General features: G+C 38.6%; 1 protein-coding gene across 3 annotated transcripts in view; it reads right to left on the bottom strand.

The window, feature by feature from the left end:
• The window catches only part of LOC122813455 (E3 ubiquitin-protein ligase HECTD3-like), a 770,789-nt gene that overhangs the window by 554,613 nt on the left and 196,891 nt on the right, over positions 1-19,285 (bottom strand). For all 3 annotated transcript variants that reach the window (XM_044085771.1, XM_044085770.1, XM_044085772.1), the window contains one exon: positions 14,260-14,372. In XM_044085771.1, coding sequence (XP_043941706.1) covers positions 14,260-14,372 — 113 coding nt within the window. The remainder of the gene's footprint in view (positions 1-14,259; positions 14,373-19,285) is intronic.

Genomic DNA, 19,285 nt, shown 5'->3' with positions numbered 1-19,285 from the left:
TCATTTTGTGTATCAGACATGGTACATTTCTCAGTGTTACTTGTAGAAGGCTTACTTTCCCCTTCTAGACATTACAGTGGCATTTTTTATATTAAAAGGTAGCAGACCATGTTTGGATCTGTGTTGACCTTGTTAGTTTGTTGGTTGGTTTGCAGGGAGTTAAGGGTTAATGGCATCATCACGTGGTAGTTTATGCAATCCACACATACCCTCCCTGAACAATTAAACTGGTCAGTCAGAAATTTATTAGGTCTGGAAGTTTCACACTGTGAAATGTTGCTGTCTTGAGTGTCTTGTGTCTCATTGACCTTTACATACTAACGTTTTTCTTTCAATAGTAACCTCATAGTTTTTCCTGTGGTCAAGGGCAAACTGAGTGGTCAGCAGTTATCTCCTTCTGACTTTCCCTAACTCACACAAAAATTTAACCTAACTTTACCATTCTGTTTTTCAGGAATTTGATCACCTTCATCCCATATTTTGCTAAGATTATTAGTTAAGAATGTTATTAGCTCTTCCCTTAGGGGTTGTAAGAATTCATGGTTCAGTGTTAACAGGTCCTTTTTTCTTATCTTCCTCATATTATAGGTGCTTTATGTGCCTTTCATTTGAGAAAACATTATTAAGACTCTCTTGCCTACCCAAAAAACAAGTAAGGCAATCTGCTGATGAAGGGAAGGAGATGTACTGTAGTTACTAAGAGACAAACATGGTGAATATTGATTGCTATTTTGCAAAAGATGTTATTTGAACAGTATAAATCAAAAAGCAACAAAGATAAAGCTGCATGACACTGAAAGCTTCTTTTGCCTGTGTTACAACACCTTGTTCATACATTTATTTGTACTACCTTTTCATCTTTGTACCTCAGACCTCTTTGGCTATGTATGAAAGGTTAGCCACACAAAATAAAGTGAACTGTGCATTATTGTAAAAGGCAACAGCCTTCAGATATTCAGTAATTGTGTTGGTATGAGGGGTACACTACCAGCAGAATCATTTGATCATAGTAAGTATGACCAGAGTGTCAGTGTATTGTTAGAGGTAAGGATTTATTGTTACTGTTTAAACAATAGTCAAGGCAGAACATTCAGGGTGGGAACCATAAAAGTTCTTAAATCATCACTTATTGTACAATGATATCAAACATAGCTAAGATATCCTTGCTTTTTAAGTACATTGCAACACTTCATATGTAATGTCAGTTCTGTGAAACACAGAACATAATTGTATTTTTCACATAAGACTGAACGTTGAAGACCTTGCCTCCAACAATATCTCTCAGTTGCTTGAGGTGTTATAATTCAGACCCTCTGTATGTTTTAAAAATACAGCATTTTAATCCACACACAGGTTGTGTGTGCTATTCTATGGTATAAACTGAAAGACTGTCTCCTCCCCAACAAACTGCATAAGGGTGTGTGGTGTGGTGTGGTGTGGTGTGTGTGTGTGTGTGTGTGTGTGTGTGTGTGTGTGTGTGTGTGTGTGTGTGTGTGTGTGTCTGTGTGTGTGCATACATGCACTTACATGCATGTTGTGTGTGTGTGCATGTCTATTTGTGTATGGAAGAAAAACACATAGGGAGAGAGGAAGATATAAATATATATATATATATATATATATATATATATATATATATTGAGAGAGAGAGAGATAGAGGGAGCTCATACTACAGTTTCTTTATAAAGAAATATTTTTATTTTAACATCATATTTTGTATGTGTGTGTGGAATCATGTGCTACATCATTAGTAGGGAAGTAGCTTGGGGAAGTGAGTAGCAGCATTACTCCCTTAATAACAATGCTGATGGTGTGAGTAATGACATTTAAACTGGTGAAAAGATCCAGTGACTCTGTTGCTAGTCCCTCTTCAGTGTAATTGTATTATTTTAAGTGCTATCAGCATATATATATATATATATATATATATATATATATATATATATATATATATATATATATATATATGCCTTTAGGAGGGAACTGCTTTTTTTAAGATTCCTAAAGGCTTTTAAATAATAGCCCTTGTCAGCTGATTTGTGCATCTTCGTAAAACTCAGGAGAGAGATAATGGATATATTTGCAGATGTTTTTGCAAAGCAAAGTAAAGGAACTGGAAAAGAGATTGAGGCAGGTGGAGAGAAATATGATGAGGAAGATCTAGATATAACAGTAGAAATAGTGAGAATGGCTTTGAGCAGAATAAGGGACAGACAGCTTAAATGTTTTTTCCTAGGTAAGGTTAGTAATAAAATATATACAGACCAATTTGCACATTTTGCAGCAGGAGTATGTACCTCATATTTGGAAAAAGGCTTTAACTGATCGCCTTCATAAAGAAGGAGATACTAATGAACAATCAGATTATTTTTATTTTTGGCATGGTGTTTGAGAGTGGTATTGCATTTATTCTCATGTACTGGAAAGCACTAAAGAAGATTAATCACCAATATGGTTTTAGTCAGGGAAAAGCATGAATTTGATAACTTTCTATACTTCAGTAACTGACGTCTTGGACAAAGAGACAGCAACAGCTAACATACATTTGGATTTAGCAAAGGCTTTTTGATACTACTCTGTAGGACATGATCTTGCACTTCATAATATTTGTGTTCCAAACCAGTTATATTACATTAAGAAGATTTATGGTCTAAACTCTTATGGTAGGAGAGGATAGCCTACACCTTTCTAAGCTGATAATTGCTTGTTGAAGGCTTATTTTGTCTGTTATTCTGAAAATGTCTTAGTTCTGGTTTAAGCACTTGAGCTCCAAACCAGTTATTTTACATTAGGAAGGTTTGTGGTCTGGACTCTTGTGCCAGGAGAGTGTGGCCTACATCCTTCTAAGCTGGGAATTGCTGGTGAAGGCTTATTGTGCCTGTTATTCTAATTGTCTTTGTTCTGGTTTAAGCACTTGGGTTCCAAACCATTTATTTTATATTAGGAAGATTTGTGGTCTAGACTTTTGTGGCAGGAGATTGTGACCTACACCCTTCTAAGCTGGGAATTGCTGGTGAAGGCTTATTGTGCCTGTTATTCTAAGTGACTTGGTTCTGGTTTAAGCTTTTGGGTTCTAAACCAGTTATTTCACACTAAGAAGGTTTGTGGTCTACACTCTTATGAGAGTATTCTACTGAATTGCCGCTTTATTTAAACTGTTTTTTACCACTGTGACTGTGATTTTCTTCACTTTGAATTTCTAGTACTTCTGCATTTTATAGCATAGGTGAGATTCAGGCTTGCTGAATCTAGACTGTTTGGTATCATTTGAACACTAAAACCAGTTAAAAATAAGTATTTTAAAGCCTACATAGTCATTTGCGCATAGTTTTCTACTGAATTGCTGCTTTATTTAAACTGTTTTTGCTGTTGTGACTGTGATTTTATACAGTTTGAATTTCTAGTACTGCATTTTATAGCATAGGCTAGATTCAGACTTGGTGAATCTAGACTGTTTGGTATCACTTGAGCACTAAAACCAGCTCTTCACTGGGATGCTGAAAGATTTAAGGCATCCGTTGCTTCCAACTAAATATGAGTGCCCATTTGCATTCTACTGTCTGTTTGAATTGTGTGAACTGTTTTTTGCTACATTTTACTGTATATACTGTACTAGTTCAGTTGTAGCATAGCCCATTTCTAGGTTTGCTGTTTCTGGGTCTGTTTTATAACTTCTGAGCATCAAATTCAAGCCATCTTTGTTGGAGAAAGCACTTTCTGCACCTTTATGGGAGGACAGTACTGTCTGGTTCCCATCTAATTGAGGGTGATTAGACTAGATCTCAGACAGGGTATCCTAATTAGCTAGTTTGAGTTAAAAGGGTTATTTCTTGTTTTATTTAAGCCCCGTGTTTGTGCTTGTTTGTGTGTAGCATACCATTGTGCACTGCTGCAGCAGTGGTTACTGTTGGTGGTTATAGGTGCAAACCTATAGCTTGTTACATTTTCCCTTAGCACTTTGCTTGTGGTCCTCCAGAGGTTTTTTGTGGCCCTGCTCTACTCTCACCAGTGTCTCACCTGTCAAGCCCTTAAGACAAAACACAAAACCATATTAGTCATAGGTGAGTCCATCGTGAAACACATAGATGTCCCTCTCACCAGGCTGGATGAGGAAAAGGTCACAGTCAGCTGCCTGTCAGGTGCCAGGATCCACAATATCACACGTGCACTCAAATCTCTCAACAACGGGTACTATTATGACTCTGTCTTAGTCCATGTTGGTGTGAACAACTTGAGACATACCTCTCTGGACTATATGAAGAGAGGGTTAACTGAGCTCTTGGACTATGTGTCTCAGGCAGGTCTGTCACTAGCCTTAAGCAACATTTTACCTTCACCTAGGATGATGCTGCCTCAATACAAACAGAAAATGATTGACTTCAATAATTGGCTTAGTTTCTGGTGTCATTCTAAGGATATCCAGTATCTGTCAGCCTGGGATGACATGACTGACAAACCTCAATGCTTTGCCAGAGATGGTCTTCATCTGTCACCCCTGGAATTTCGGCTACTGGCTAAGGCTCTTGCCACCCCTATAGTGCCTTTTTAGGCAATGTCTTGAGAAGAAAATTCCCAACATTACAACTCAATCTGAAAACAACCTCAGGGTTATGCTGCTAAATGCTAGGAGTCTTAACATGAAACTGCACTCACTGGAAGAAGTTCTCACCTTGGAAGATGCAAAATGCAGACATTTGTGCAGTCATGGAGACCGGGTTTTAGGCTGTGGAGAGCACCCCAGCCATACTGGGTTACACCTCCTTCCACATGTTTAGACCACAAACTGAAGGTATGAAAACTAAAGGAGGCAGTGTATCAATATCATTAAAGATAAATACACCTCCAGACTGGTTAAACAGTATGATTCCTGGAGATACTTCAGGTGCAATTAACTGTTGGTAGGACACTTATTCAATTCATTGCCAGCTACAGAGCACCTTCCATGACCTCTCAACTGTACATATTTTCTCAGAATGTCCAGATTTTTGCCACATATTTTTGGCCCGTTTTTCATAAAGTTGTGGTTTTCTGACAACTTAGTGGCAAATCATTAAAGACTGAAGTTAAAAAATAATGATAGTTGCGTTTCAGACTTCATACCCTTCATAAAATTCATACTAACGCAAAAACTGTTATTCTATCAACTTTCTAAGTCTGTAATAGCAATATTTAAAAATTGTCCCTATTTTTGGGCCTTTGTCCCACTTTTATTTATGGATTTGTCCAGATTTCTTGCTCTAAGAGGTTGAGAGGTAGACACCCACTCTGCCTATTTGGATCAACTTGAGTCTATCAAGATATGACCGAACACCATGGTTTTGAATGACTTTTAACTACCCATCCATTGACTGGGTAAATTACTCGTGCTCAAACTCACTTGCCCAAAGGTTCCTCACCTTCGTTAACTCCAGTGCTTTGGACCAGCTGGTTGACACCCCCACAAGGAGTGACAACATCCTGGATCTGATGCTTACCAATATGGGGACCACTGTAGCACCCCCACTGTGAGGACTTCCCTGGCGAGAGCTGACCATAAATCAGTATCATTTGAAGTAACTATCACACTTGACTCCCCCAGCAGCAACTAAACTAAAAAACGTCTCCAAAGCAGGTTACAACCTCTTACAGGATGGTATAAATAGCTTCACTGCACCTCCCCCCTCAGGTGAAACTGGCAGCTATGCCGAGTTCTACACGAATGCTTTGCACAAACACCTGTATAATTGCATTGACTCAGCTGTGCCTGATAGGACCAAAGCAAGGTTCTCAAGGAAAAGCAAACCTGCCTGATGGACAGCTGCTATTAACAGGTGTTACAATAAGAGGAAGAAATTGCTGTCTAAGAGTAAGAGGGAGTGAGCCCTAAACTGGAAACACTCCCTCGTTAGCTTAAACAAGCAAATAAGATTTCTTGTGAAATCCTCCAAAGCAAACTATGAATCCAAATTAGCTTCCTCAGCTAAGGACAAGCATAAGGCATTCTTTAGTTACATCTGTAACCTAAAAGGAAAGGCCCAGATTTGTGCCAAACTGATAGCTAATGATACCACATATACTGAGCCTGTGGACAAAGCTAACCTGTTAGCCGATCGGTTCTGTGAAAACTTTACTCCCCTGTCCATGGCACATGTACCCCATGACCACCTCACCACCTGTCCTCTACAGGTCATGAACGCCTTCTCTAAGGTCAAAAAGGCAGCATCTATGGGACCTGATTACATCCCAGGCTGCATCCTACATGGCTCAAACAGGAATCAGCAACACCATTGGGTACTCTTTTCAGTCATAGTATAAGCATCGGCTTCATCCTAGCTGAATGGAAAAAAGGCCACTGTTATCCCCTTGCACAAAGGTGGTGCTTCCACTGATCCCAGAAACTATAGACTTATTAGCCTAACTAGCCTTATCTGCAAGGCCATGGAGCGAATCATCACGTACCTTATCAAGAAAGATATAGGTAATCTCCAAACACTTGACCCTACTCAATTTGGATTTGTCAAAGGGAGATCCTGCCTGTTTTATCTGGTGGACTTCTTCGACAGTCACTAAGGTCCTGGATGAGGGGAAATCTATGCATACAGCCTACCTAGACTTAGCCAAAGCTTTTGACACTATGTTCGACTCAGGCATCTTTGACAAGCTCACCCAGCTAGGTATCAACCCTTATAATGTTAGACGAGTCACTAACTGTAACTGCTAACAGAGTCTACTAGGTGTAAATTAAGCTTGCTTGGGACAAACTATTGTATGATACATCTTTTTTGATTGTACATTTACAACTGTGCATATTGTTTGATGTGGAGCTTTTCTCCCCGGGCCTCCACTGTAAATGGACCTCATTCCAGTCAGACTTTCCCGGTAAACAAATGTAAAATAAAAAACAAACTGGCTCACTGGTAGAACCCATATAGTCAAAACTGGGGAACCCACCTCCAACAGCAGACCTGTAACCAGTGGTATTCCATAAGGATCAGTTCTGGGACCTCTACTGTTTGGAATCTATTTCTCTGAAGTACAAGCAAAAACTAAAGGTCTGTGGCTGACAAAGTTTGCTGATGACTGGAAACTGGGAGCGGTCATACAATCTCCAAACAATGTCAACATCCTGCAAGAGGGTCTTACAAAAACAAATGATTGGTGTCAAAGTCATGGCCTTAAACTCAATGCAAAAAATGTATTATCATTCCCTTCATAAGAGCAATGTTCATGCTGACTACCACATCAATAGCAACACCTTAAGTACACACTCAGTGGTGAGACACCTGGGCACACAGGATGACAACAGCCCTACGTTTGATCACCACATCTACGCAGTGGTAAGAAGGGCATGCTATATTGCACATCTCATAAGTAAGGGCATTGCCTCCAGAAAAAAAGAAGTTATAACCTCCCTGTCCTCTTCCCTCATCAAGCTAATAACTGAGTACAACACCCCATTTGGTATGTACATTTACAAGCACCTGCAACAATTGGAGAGACCACAAAGGTTCCTCACAAAGAAAATTCAAGGTCTTCAGCATCTGTCCTATGTGGATCATCTGAAATCCCTGTAACTTTATTCTGTTTCATACAGATAATCAGAGGCAATCTCTGCATTGCATGTAAGGCAGTCTCTGACCCTGCTTTATTGGAGATGCTGCATATCCACAAGTCAAATGGTACACAGGTTACTCGCTCTAAAGACCTTAACCTGGTATGTGACATTAATAGAACCTGCTGGAGGGACAGATTTGTCTCCCAGAGATTACTACACCTTTGGAACAGACTCCCACTTCATGTCATACAGAACACCTCATTGGCCCTCTTCAAATGCAATCTAGACGATTGGATGGGTAACCATAAATTCACCCCGGTGGTTCCACCTGTATCTCTCTTGGACAGAGTCAATAGGTGCTGATCATGGAAATAAGGTTAAAACTTGGTCAGGCTTGTAAGGGCCCTAGGGCCATTAGCCTAGTAACTTCCTATGATAAAGGTATGGAAAGTAAATTGGTTTGTTCCAAACAGGCTAAAAATGCCATTAGTAGGTTGACAGACTTATGTCAGCAACATATGGGTCTAAAACATTAGTATATACAGGGGAGTGCCACAAGGCTCAGTGGTAGGTCCGGTATTATTTAATTTATTTATCTGGACATTTGGATAAACTGCAAGTTTGATCTGAAGGAAATAACATTCATTTTAATAAAAAGAATTGTATATCACTACATGTGGGTGAAAACAATAAACAATATCCATATGCCATCAATAGCAGTTTGATTTTATGGGCAAATGAGCTCTAGGCGGGATGGTGGATTATACATTTAAATTTCATCAATGTATAAAGGAAATAAGTACAAACTGTTTTCTTACTATAAGAACAATATTGACAAGGAGTGAAAACATCTTGATTTTACAAATCAGTAGTAAAGCTTGTGTTGAATATTGCGTTTGTGAGTACAGAATTGGAAATGAAAGATTAGAGAAGCTACAAAAATATACAAAATTAATTATGAGAGTTAAAAATAAACCATATAAGTAAAGGTTATTGGAAATGGATTTATATTCAGTTCATTATAGGATGTCTAGGGGTGATCTACTATAGGCTTACAAAGTATTTAGAGATAAAATATTAAAAACAATGCTAGATATGAATTTGATGGACCATAACTGGGAACAAGAAATTATAAATCTTTTATTAATAGCTAGACATAACACTAATAATAAAATATTTTCCAGGTGAGGGATTCAAAGGCATGGAATAAGATTTCAACTACTGTAAGACATTCAGAGAATGTCCAAGTATTTAAAATTAGCCTAGATAAGTTTTATGGGGAAAGGACTCTTGACGTTTGTAAATCTCTACATGATCATTACAGCTATTGAGCCTGTATAGAAACGTTGAAACATTGAGTAATGTACTCCCTCCTGATTTGTTACTGCCATATCTGGTGTCTCTCATTCACAAAGACTAAAGAGAGAGTTCACAAAAAAGGTTAAGGTACTCATTGAAGGCTATTATGCCGAGGTGCTAAGCTGGATTAAATTCTTCTGTGGAACTGGCGTTGTTTTTTGGCTGTTGTCTTATTCTTTTTGTTGTTTGCGATTCACAAAAAAGGTTCCCTATTGAAATGTCAGTACTCGAAATGCTCAGTGTTGAAAGGCTGAAAAAAAATACTTAAAACCTGAAAAAAAGCAAGCCTTGCAAATCACTTTTCTCATTAAAACTTCTTGTTTATGGGGGCAGGCCCTCCAGAACCCCTAAGTGGGGGAAAGCACCCCACACCCCCAAACTTATATATACCAACTTCAAGATTGCCATATCTCAGACAAAAGGGAATATTCCAAGAAAAGGCATCTCGGACTTGGTATGTAGAACTCCAGTCTTTTCTGTATTCAGTCTCTGTGGGATTTGTTCTAGTGGGTCCTGACATTTCAAATGGTTACCCATAAAAAAGTTGTTCTCCGGTTTCCTCATCCATTGCAGCCCTATCCAGCACTAAGTAAACAGGAACAGAAGAGGAAAAGGCTACTCGCCAAACATAATGGAAATAGACAGATGTGAAATATGATATTCATTCTGGTGGTTACATACAAAAAGCGGTATAATAGAATCACACCTCTAGATATCTAGAACTAAGTGTAAATTGCACAGCAACAAGGCTTCCATCTGTGCCCCAAGTGACTTGAGTTGGAGAATGGGTGTAATGTGTGAATTGTGTGACAGTGAGTGTGTGTGTGTGTGTGTGTGTGTGTGTGTGTGTGTGTGTGTGTGTGTGTGTGTGTGTGTGTGTGTGTGTGTGTGTGTGTGTGTGTGTGTGTGTGTGTGTGTGTGTGTGTGTGTGTGTGTGTGTGTGTATACATATGCACTCACATGCGTGCATGCATGAGCATGTGTGTGTCTGTGTATCTTTTGCTGGTGCTGTTAAGAAAAGGGTGATTAATAAACTATTGTACAGGTATAAAGTTGAGGGGGGAAGGGGTAGAATTAGGAATACTGTCTCTGCATTAACATTGCAGAGTTATATCTCTGCACCAAAGCACATCAGTATTGTTTCTGCATCTACATTCCATAGTTATGTATTTGCATCACTACATCAGCAGAGCTGTCTCTGTATTAATATCCCAGAGTTATACCTCTTCACCAGCACTCAAGTAGCACCTTCACTTTACCAGTCTGCAGCAGTACTTTCAGGTCACCAACATCCCAGCCTTGGTGTAACTTTGCTAACACAGCAGCAGTATTGTCTCTGAACAGTCCCCCCACCACTGATGTCCATATAGTGATACACAGCGGTACTCTTTCTGTGCACCAACATCCCAGCATATTGCTTCTCCATGCATACATCTAGGAATTCTGTTTGATAACCTAGAAGTACAGTTTCTGCTCCAACAGCATAACAGTGTTTCCACCACACCCATCACCAAGCAATACTGTTATAATACTAACAATTAGAAGTATTTTTCACTGCACCAACATGCAGAACTGATTACTCTGTATTAACATCCCAGTAATTCAGTCACATTACATAAAACCTAGTAGTACCAGAGCAACAATCAGAGAGGTATTTCTACTGTAGCAAAACTGAGAATTGTAGTCTCTACAGTAACCCAGTTTCAGCACCAGCACACTGAGATGTAGTCAGTGTAGGAACTTTCAGAATTGCTGACTTTATATTAACACTCCAAATATGCTGTTAGCCCACTGCCACCCATAAATTCTGTCAGCACACTAACACAAAGTAACACCACTGTAGCAACACCTAGAATTGCTCCTTCCACACTGACACTTCAGGAGTACTGTCATCACACCAATACTAGGCACTGCTGTAGCTGAACAAACACCACAACATCACTTTTACCTCATTAGCACCAGTTAGTACCGTCCCTGTATAAGCACTCAGCAGAGCTATCAGTATGCACTAACACCTTATAATGCTGCCTTTTTAGCAGCATCTGACATACAGCAGTCTCTGTACCAGCACCCAGCAGAACTTTCTATCCAGTTACATTCTGTCTGCCTCAAATGCCAAGCAGTGCTGTCTTCACACCAGTACCCAGTAACTCTCTCTTCAGTCCAACACACAGCAATGTGATCAGTATGCCAACAACTAGCAGTGTTACAGGAGTGCTATATCCACACAAATGTCCGACAATATTGTTAATGTAGTAACATCAAGCATTCCTATCTCAAAGCAATATGTTGCAGTGGCATCACCATTCTCACACTCGTGTGTTGCCTTTGCACTAATACCCAGCAACATCTAGTAAACAGTAGATCTGTTCACACATTAACTACTTCTCTGTGTTGTAACACCCAGAGATACAATCAGTACACCAGCACTCATCTGCACTGCCTTTACACCAATAACTAGCAGTTTCTAGCAGTGTTATCTTCACAAACGAGTCTGAGGCAAAAGATATTTCTCCCAAGAGCATGCAATCCATCTCCTACAGGAAACACCAATGTTTCTTATGGTCAGGGAGCTCACAAGCAAATGGAGAGGGTATAAATACTTGCAGACAGGTATTAAGGGCTGTAATGGCTAAAAAATAAGTTGAAAAGCTCTAGCTCCAAAGAATAGCTTGTCAGAACTATGGAGTGGTATACAGTAAATATGGAAAAAGAAAATGTCACATAAACCCAGAAATTATGTGACACATGCTTACCTTCACACCAGTGACTGCCTTCAGAAAACAACTATAACATCTCCAGTTGTTGAGCTCCACTCTGTATAACATACAATGCTCTGTAGGTCTTTATTCAGTTCTGCTGAAATCAGCCCATGTATGCATGTGCTGTGATTTCACTTTTGGTTGCATAGCACCATTTACCACAGGCTATAGCAGTGCAGTCATAAAAGTGAGATTGTTCATCTACTGCACTCATCAGAAGGATGCATTCAATCCTGCTTCTTCTATGACTATCTAACTCTATGGTCAACAGCAGTGCAGTTATGAATGAGTCATTGCTGAATCTGCAGTTATCCACAGGCACTCCTGTCTTTTGCTGCACACTTTATCTTGTTTAAGTAAAAGGCTTTCCAAAATTCTTAAAAATAATGGGTAAAATCTCACAAACATCTTGCACTAGCTCTGCTTAAAGCCTGTTAAGAATAAAAACAGACAACGCAGACTGCTTACAAAGTGAAATAGTATCCCTGTAAATTTTCTGACCAGTTCCATAATCCTAACCTTTACTCCTTCATACACTTCAGCCCAGTCTTACATCCCGATGATCTTCTACTGTCAAATGTCAAACTACAGCTATTTAAAATTAAAAGCAAACAAAAAAATAAGCTGTCAGTTTCAACACTGTAATTTGTAAATAAAACCCATTTTGCGTATATTGCTTTGACATTCTTGTAAAGTAGACCAGAATGTTACAGCTCCACCTAGATCCTCCATGATGTCACAGTCCCAGTATAAGAGGTACAAACTGGTATTGTGGCATGTTGCTTATTAGCACACAATAGCTCTAGATTGTACTCATGTGTGCCACTTATAAAATATAAATCAGAATGTCAAATCTCCAGACAAGTCAGAAAAGAACAAAAATGCCAAATGTTGCTTTTTGCAATCATTGCTATGAAATGCAATATAAAATGTCATGCATAACCCAAGACCCAACCACCATATCACCAATTCAGTCAAGGAAGTACAGTCTGGGTATGTCAAAACAATGCTTACAATAACACCATATGATGTGTTGTCCAAATCTGTGTTCTTTTGGATAAACTTAAATGCAAGCAACCAAATAAACACATACAAAAGTAAATTAGAAACTAAGCAAGGAAATAAATAAATATGCCACAGCTCCAGTCAGATTAAATGTTGCATTCTAGAAAAATGTAAAATGCGCAGACATACACACAGTCATGCAAATGTGCAGTTAGATACACATATGTACTATTGTCTAACACTGACAATAATGTGAAATATGCCCAGTAAATGTTGTTTGTCTTTTCGGTGTTTCCTGGTTAGGAGTTACCACAGTGGAACTCCGGTCCGCTAATGATTGGCAGTAGATTTTTTATGGTGCCAAGTTGCCAGCCTGACGCCCAACCTTCAGCGAAGGCATGCCCATTCACGCATGTCTTTTTGAGGCCACTTGACCGTGGGGAGGACATGCAGACTCCACACAGAAGGCACTCCAGCCGAGAATTGAACAGGAAAACCTCTTGCTGTGAGGCAACAATGCTACCTCAGTGCCACCTTGGCTTCAAATATGCCCAGTAAAGACAATCTGTTCTATTTCCTTATTTATAAATATGCCCAGTAAATAATTAAGGAAAAAGAACAGATTGTCTAAAAACAATAAGAACAAAAACATACTTTATTGTCTAAAAACAATAAGAAACAAAAACATACTTTAAAATTAAAATGTGCATTAAAACATAGAGACCATCTGTTAAGCACAATAATATATTGGACCTGCCAGGGTGGGGAGGTGTCATAACATGCCTGACCAGTATGTTGTTTAAGCAATAACTGACAACGTGGTCTGGTATATTGGAGATTTACCCACGGTTGGCATGGTTTAATCACGAGGGCGAAGCCCGAGTGATTAAACAAAGGTAACCGTGGGCAAATCTTCAATATACCACAACCACGGAGTCAGTTATTGCTATTATACAATGACATTATTTAAGAAAAAAACTACTTAGTTTTCTTAAATAATGACTTTGTATAATGGTGGATTGCTGTTCTTCTGCCGGTTATGGTATACTGCTTCTTTGTTTTGATGTACTGCGCATGCGTATGGGACTTGCGTTCCCACGCATACCCAGTACATCAATGCTTTGAAACAGAAGCAACGGAGAAAAGAAAGTCTCTGTTGCTCCATTTTCTCTCTCTCTTTTTTTTAATTGTTTTATACCAACGGAAAAAGTCCGGGCGACTGGACCTTTTTCCGTTGGTATATTGTGGGATTTACAACGGGCACACTGGTTCGGCTGGCCAATCAGTGTGCACGTTTTCAAATATTAATAGAGAGTCGTATAATTCTGTATAATTCCTACCCTTTTTAGACATTATTACTTGTTTATTTCATAATATTACAGTCAAGATCAACAAATATTACCAGGTTTGCTTCTACCAGAATGTAGAAATGCACGATGCAATTCCACTGTGCTGATCCAAATTGTGTCTTAGTATTTTTAATGTTATCTAGCTGAATTCAATGCAATAAGCTAATAAAACCCACTCAGTTTCAGTCACAGACTCTACATCAGTTACAGAATGTCAACAGAAATGTAAGAAATTTCTTCAGTGACTCACTTGATAATTACATTTTTCTTCATGTGCAGACGTATCCAGTGAGGTTTCTCACAGCTGGTACTTTGCCAGTAGGTCTCAGAAAGTCCATCTGTCAAACGAGCAGATGCCTCACCCTGTGGAAGAAAAATGTAACAAATGTTTTAATCTCTGTTTATTTCTTTGCTAATAAAGTGTTTTCAGCAGGTCATTGCATACTTATACACCAATTATTTCCAGCCAAGTTTATAGTCAATAAGAGTATAAAGCCAATGCTTTTGTTTTTCTTATCTATTGAAGGTGATTTACATGTGACTGCATCGTGTAGACATTTGACAAATTTGTCTGCACTGTTATATATCATCTTCAATGAAACAACAGTGCTTTGTTATGTGCTTTATCTTTCTTATATTAACTTCTTCTTTTCCAAAGCCATTTTCCCACACGTCAGTCCATCTCTGCCTAATTAATAAATAATATACAAACTAATCAACATTATAAGGTGAAGAGATTTACACAAATAAGTAACTAAAGATGCTAAAAGAAAGGTTTCATTGTTTTATGGTGCATGAACAACTGACAAATGTGCAAACAGTTTTAAGCTTATCCCAACATAAAAATGGCAAGCTTTAAACTGCAGGTTCAGTAAATGTACAAAAAGTAATAAAAAGAAACAAATCAAGGGAAAAAAACTGATAGTTGATGTCGGTTTCTTCATTTGTCTAGTTACAGATGTCACTGTGATGATTTTTAATGCACAACCTCATGTTGGCATACAGCAATGAATTCAGACAGCTCTGGGTTATTTTGAATCTAATCACTGTATTTTTTTTTAACTTGGCAGGTCTAAGCAGATACAACCCAGTCATTCCGAAAGCATCTCCTCACACATCTCTCTCTGTCTCTCCTAATACTATCATCCTACAGTTTCAGTGTAGGGGTCTGAATATGTGCATGTGTGTCAATGAAGAAAATGTATTTATTTAACATTTGTTTACTGGGAAAGTCCAACTTGGAACAAAGCCATTTTCAGCGGAGGGGAGAAATGCTCCAGACACATGTCTTTGTAATGTGGGAGGAAACCGGAGCACCCGGAGAAAATCCACACAAATTCAAACACACAGAAGGCACACCAGCTGAAAATCAAATTGGAGAACCTCTTGCTGCAAGGTGACAAAACTACCACTGCAGAAAATCTCTCATCTAAGTACTTTTCATAGGCTAGTATTTGGCTAACTGCCCTTGCAAGTTATTTTAAGCCTAGCCAGTTATCCCCTGTGAAATTCAAACACTGTATCTTGTGTTTATAAGGCAAACACCTTAACCATTAGGCCACCCTCCCAACCCTCATGCAGGAAGTATTTAAATGTTGCCTTTATCTACTTTCCTTTTTGTTAGATGAGCGAATTATGTGTCCTTACTTGTTGATATGTGCATCTTCCCATCTGAATATCCCTGTCTGGGCTACATTTTCTTTTCTTCTGTGATCCTTCTTTGATAAAGTATGCCAAGAAATAACACTGGCAGTTACTGTCTTTAGAGTATAATTACATACAAACACCCTGCAGATTGTTTCTTCTAGCTAAGTGATATGTCATCATCAAGACAAGTTAAATTAAGAAAAGTAATGACAGCAATTAATGGTTAAAAACTGCATGTAACACTTATTGGACTGTGCTATTGCTTCCAGACAACACCTACAGCAGGGGCAGGTTCTAGCACAGCACTCTTAACTAATCAGCTGATTAATATGATTATGCTGGGCTTCTTATTTGTCAGTTTAGCACAGGGGGTTACGTTGAGGAGCTCCCAATGCGTTTCACTGAATAGGGTTTGCAATGGGTCTGTAAGTATCCATTTCTGTACAGTGGGACTTTGAGCATGTTATTTACTTGAATAATGCTCCTTTGTCAACTGTGAAAGGAGGCATTTGTGCTCGTAGGTTTAGCAGGCAATAATGCTGAACAGGATGTGTGTGTGTTACTGCATAAATAATGCACAGCCAGGGTTGTACACATAAAATTTGTGGTTTGCTGGAAAATGACTGGGGATTGGAGTCACTAAATATTGACATACATAATGGCTTGCAGACTTTGTTAATAAAAATGTATGCTAAAACAAATCCTTTTATTCTAACAACATTCTAATTTTCTAAAAGCAGTGTTTAGACTCTGTTCTTGTTTTTGAGCCTTTGTCCCCATTTATTTTAGGCTTTATCCAGATTTCTTGAGGTGGGAGGTTGGGAGATATGTAAGCTGCTGCTGCCACTGGTCGATTGATCTCTCACTCTCTCTCTCTCTCTCTGTCTCTGTCTCTCTCTCGCACACACAGGCACACATACTTCCACTTTCATGGACACAGGCTTGCATAGACTCATATTTGCAAACAGAAACATAAATACACATACACACATACTTAGACACACACACACACACACACACACACACACACACACACACACACACACACACACACACACACACACACACACACACAAATGCACTCACACTTTTCTTTCTTTCTTTTAATTTTAAACTCATTAAACTGCAAAAACACTGCTTAGCGAGTGTAAAATAATGGTGGTTTTAGTTTCCTTACAGTCTGAGTTCCATGGCAGCTTAATATGCTGCCATGAAGTGGCGGACTTATTTTCTAGTGGGCATTACTTATACATTAACATCCTGCTGGAGAATGCTCATTCTCCAACCAGGTTTTAATCTCTGGTAATCGATTCTGTAATCTGTTTTAACAAATAGCTAAATAACATGCTAGCCATAAATGCATATCTGGGTATTCCTCTGACACTCTTGCTCGATAGTTGTCAGAATCAAACCCTTCAGGATTTGTAATTATTTAATGGTGTTGTAAAATGTAGTAAAAACACTGGACAAAATGTTTCACATGACAGTGATGGTTCTTATGATAACTCCACAGATTAGAACGTCATTTACAAAACAATTAACAAGACAGACTTCAGCTATGACTACATTGCAGAATGATAATTCAACATACCATTGGAATTTATCACTCATGAGGATTGATAATTCATATAGGTGCTTCATGTAGTAACATCTTATAAAGCATTGTGAACTTATAGGAAATTCACCCCGGGGATCACCTCTGTGGCTCTGCTCGACAGGGGCACAGGAAAATAATTTTGTTGGGTGGCAAAAGCCAGTGTACCTTTTTGGCTAGGCTTATATAGGCCCTAGGGCCAATAGCCTAGTACCTACCTATGAACCTATTGGGTAATCACCCCCAAACCACTTTTGCACTGTATTGTTTAAGTGAAAGATGAATTACAGGCACACCCACTCAGTGTCTCAAAAGTGATTTAGCCAATAAAAGAATGGCTATAATTGTTGATTAAAACCTTAAAGATATGAAGTAAACCACAATTTGTGGTTAAAAGAATCAACCATAGCAGACAAAGTGATTTGTACAAAACAGATCACAATTACATTTCTTAGCATTCATGTCATTATGGTTTCATCCACAGAACAGAGACAAACCTTTCATCATTCTTTCAACAAGCTGCTAATGAAACAAAAAATAAAACATTAAATCTAATGCAATTAGAATACAGTATTGGCATTGTTATTAATAATTATCTGCACTACTGCATGAGTAGTTTCAGTGACACAAACCATGGATTCTCTTTGCAGCATCTTAAATCTCAACTTAATCTAATACCAATAGTATTCTATGTGGAATGCACACCTGTTGTCCAGAACATTAATCATTTCTGTTTATGCTGGCTTTAAAGATTATATAGGAACACTATTCAAACCAACTGGCTAAAAAATCCCTGAAAAAAAAATGGCTGCATCATTATTCATTTCTTTAAATCTTCCCTGTCCTGATCTAACCTTACTTCCAGTCTACCTCTTTGTTCATTTCTGTAAATCCTCTCTCTCCTGACCTAAGCTTACTTCCAGTCTCTCTGCTAACAGTACCATTACTGTGTTAGTATTTTACTTTCATGCCATATAGACTTCACTCCCCTACTCCACCTCACTAACACATGCTACCTATAACCCTGCCCCTGCCTCTAATCCCAGACATACACCTTACCTTCGAAAAACCCTTCTCTCAATACTACTGCTAAACTTAACTCAGAATATATAATGTAAGTGGTGCAACAAAAATTCAAGCAATGCTTTATCAATGAATTAAACATTTATCTCCTTAAGAAAGTGAGTATAAGAAAGCTGAGTCTAAGCTACTTCAGATAATCATCTCATCTCAAAACAGCCAACTTCTCTGTCAGACCTACTGTTACCACCCCAACAGCCAATGAGACTGTCTTTAGGGATATTTCCTGGGTAAACCTAATTCAACTTTCAAAGATTTATGCAAATTCTCAATGCAAATAAGAGGGCTGCTACATTAATCTCCAGTTTTTAACCAGTAAATAAACAGCTGCATAGAAAAGTCTATACCCATCTACCTTAAATAAAATAGTACATTTTGGACTGAATCTTTGCTGTGTTATTAAACTGCACAACAAAACAAAGAAAATACTGAAATGTTGTATGAAATCCTCATTCCCTACCTCAAGACCAGAGTGAAACATGCATGCAAGGAACTTAAGAACACAATTAGAAAATGTAAAGCATAGTATGAACTGAAGGTCACTGCAGATACGGAAGGAATCTACAAATCTTTCCTTAATTATGTTAGGAAATTAAAGGATAATGTTCAATGATTCACTGGGCTCATCCATAATAATATCAATATATTCTGTTCTGAAAGGCACAGCCACTGTATTAGAAGAAAAAACTTAGTGTTAAGTACACCTCTCCTACTCACACTCTTCCTCCCACTATCCCTAAACATTTAGATTTCCCTGAAATAATCATGGAACCAGTTTTACAATTCTTGTCAAAGGCCAAAAATAATACTTCTATGGGACCAGATAACATGTAGGGCTGCATTCTCATCACTGCAAAGTATGCACTGTCTGAGCCTTTGGCTAAACTGTTCAGACTTAGCCCGCCCACTGGGTTTGTACCTGATGCCTGGAGAACAGCCACTATCACTCCCCTCC

The sequence above is a fragment of the Protopterus annectens genome, chromosome 10.part0, assembly GCF_019279795.1.
Source record: "Protopterus annectens isolate FY-2018-M chromosome 10.part0, PAN1.0, whole genome shotgun sequence".
NCBI classification, from domain to species: domain Eukaryota; kingdom Metazoa; phylum Chordata; order Ceratodontiformes; family Protopteridae; genus Protopterus; species Protopterus annectens.
This window is presented reverse-complemented; position numbering and strand designations above follow the sequence as displayed.